The 2,082-nt window shown below is 41.6% G+C and overlaps 1 protein-coding gene across 1 annotated transcript in view; it reads right to left on the bottom strand.

Annotated features, from left to right (window-relative positions):
- Positions 1-2,082, bottom strand: part of LOC106878276 (ubiquitin-conjugating enzyme E2 T) — a 16,076-nt gene that overhangs the window by 8,506 nt on the left and 5,488 nt on the right. The window contains exon 2 of the mRNA XM_052978068.1: positions 325-430. Within this exon, the coding sequence (XP_052834028.1) occupies positions 325-430 (106 nt within the window). The remainder of the gene's footprint in view (positions 1-324; positions 431-2,082) is intronic.

Genomic DNA, 2,082 nt, shown 5'->3' with positions numbered 1-2,082 from the left:
CACATATATATATATACATATCTATATATATATATATAGATATATATATATATATATATATATATATATATACACATATATACGACGGGCTTCTTTCAGTTTCCGTCTACCAAATCAACTCACAAGGCTTTGGTCGGCCCAAGGCTATAGTAGAAGACACTTGCCCAAGGTGCCACGCAGTGGGGCTGAACCCGGAACCATATGGTTGGTAAGCAAGCTACTTACCACACAGCCATTTATTATTTCATTTCTTAATATGTATTTCTTAATGCAGCAGGTCAACAAAAATATACTTTAAAAACAAAAGGTTAAGTAAGGACTCACATTTGGTGGGAGTTTCAGAACATTGAGACAAATCCTTCCAGCAGCATCAATGTTTGGATGATAAATAGGGGTCGAGAAGTTCACTTTTGGAGGCTCAAAGGGGTACCTGTGGTAGAAAGGTTAGTGAGAGAGTGAGAGGAAAAATAAAAATTAAACGATTAAATATCCGGTTGTTGCTAATTAAGGTTATAATTGTACGAGATGAGTGGCTTATTGGTTTCAATTCCTGGACCAGGCAATGCACTGTGTTCTTGAGCAAAACACTTCATTACATGTTGGTCCTGTCCATTCAGCTGGCACAAGGAGAGTATCCATGAGATAGACCAGTGACCCACCCAGGGAAGGGAGATCATATTATCAGCATCCTCATCATCACCACCATCATCATCCTTTAACATGTTTTCCAAGCTGGCATGGGTTGAACCAAAGCTAGCAAGCAGGAGAGCTGCACCAAACTCCAGTCGTCTAATTTGGCTTGGTTTCTAGAGCAGGATGCCCTTCCAAATGTCAACCACTTTACAGAATGTGCCAGGTGCTTTTAATGTGGCACTGGCATGGGTGCTATTACATGACACCAGCAAAGAATCCAGAAAACTAGCCTTATAAGGAAGCCTATGATTCAGTAAAGGCCTCTGATCCATTTGTTGAAGGTTTCAGAGAAGACTAGGACCTAAGCAATATGAAAGGGATTGCACCTAGAAAGTTCCTTTCCAAGGCACAAGTCCAGGCAAGGTTGTTTATGGAAGACTAGCAATCACCCATGCACACCAGCCTCCCCCTCTCCACACCACTGATGTGTTATTCAAGGCAAAGGCAAAGGCTGATACAACTTGGCACCAGTGACATCACAACTCATTTCTACAGTTGAGTGAACAAGAGCAACGTGAAATAAAGTGTCTTGTGCAGGAACCGAACTCACTACCACATGATTGCAAGCCCGACGCTCTAACCACTGAGCCATGCACCTTCACATTAGGAATATACTTTTGCCAATATGAGTAACTTTGGAAGAACACTTTTGTCACCGAAGGTGAACAGGCACTCATAACATTAACCCTTTAGTGTTTAAACCGGCTATATCCGGCCCAAATATTCTGCTAAAACTGGCCAGAACCAGTATCTCACACCTACCCTGCAATGCCATTCTAAAAATAAACAATTACAACTTTCAAATCTTGAAGCTACAAGATAATACCAGATTAATTTTTTAAAATGTAAATCAATAAGGATTACTTTTGACATATTAATTTGAACGCTAAAGGGTTAAATACTAATGTAATGAGCAGAGAGATTCGTTAGTGTATCGGATAAAAACACTTAGTACATGTCTTCCAGCTCTTTACATTCTGAGTTCAAATCCTGGCAACCACAGACAATAGCAGAAGACACTTGCTGTACAGTGGGACTGAACTCAAAACCAAGTGGTGCTAAGCAAGCTCCTTAACCACACGGCCATACCTGTGCCTATGATGATGATGATGATGATGATGGTGGTGTCAAAGGTCTGGGTTGCCCCAAAGCAATGTTAGCGGGCACTTGTTTTTTAAGCGAGATAAAACCTGCAGCAGTCACGATTACAGAGACAACTCCTTTTATCATTCTGCCATGAATGCACCCTTCACTGCCATCCCCCCCCCCACCACCACCACATGTATATACACTTATACTATAGGTACAGGTCCCAGGTTCGGTCCCTGGCTGAGCAAATCTTTGTCAGTGGATTTGGTAGACAGAAAAGTGAGAGAAGTCGGCGAGCTG

The sequence above is a fragment of the Octopus bimaculoides genome, chromosome 30 (assembly GCF_001194135.2).
Source record: "Octopus bimaculoides isolate UCB-OBI-ISO-001 chromosome 30, ASM119413v2, whole genome shotgun sequence".
Taxonomy (NCBI): Eukaryota; Metazoa; Mollusca; class Cephalopoda; order Octopoda; family Octopodidae; genus Octopus; species Octopus bimaculoides.
This window is presented reverse-complemented; position numbering and strand designations above follow the sequence as displayed.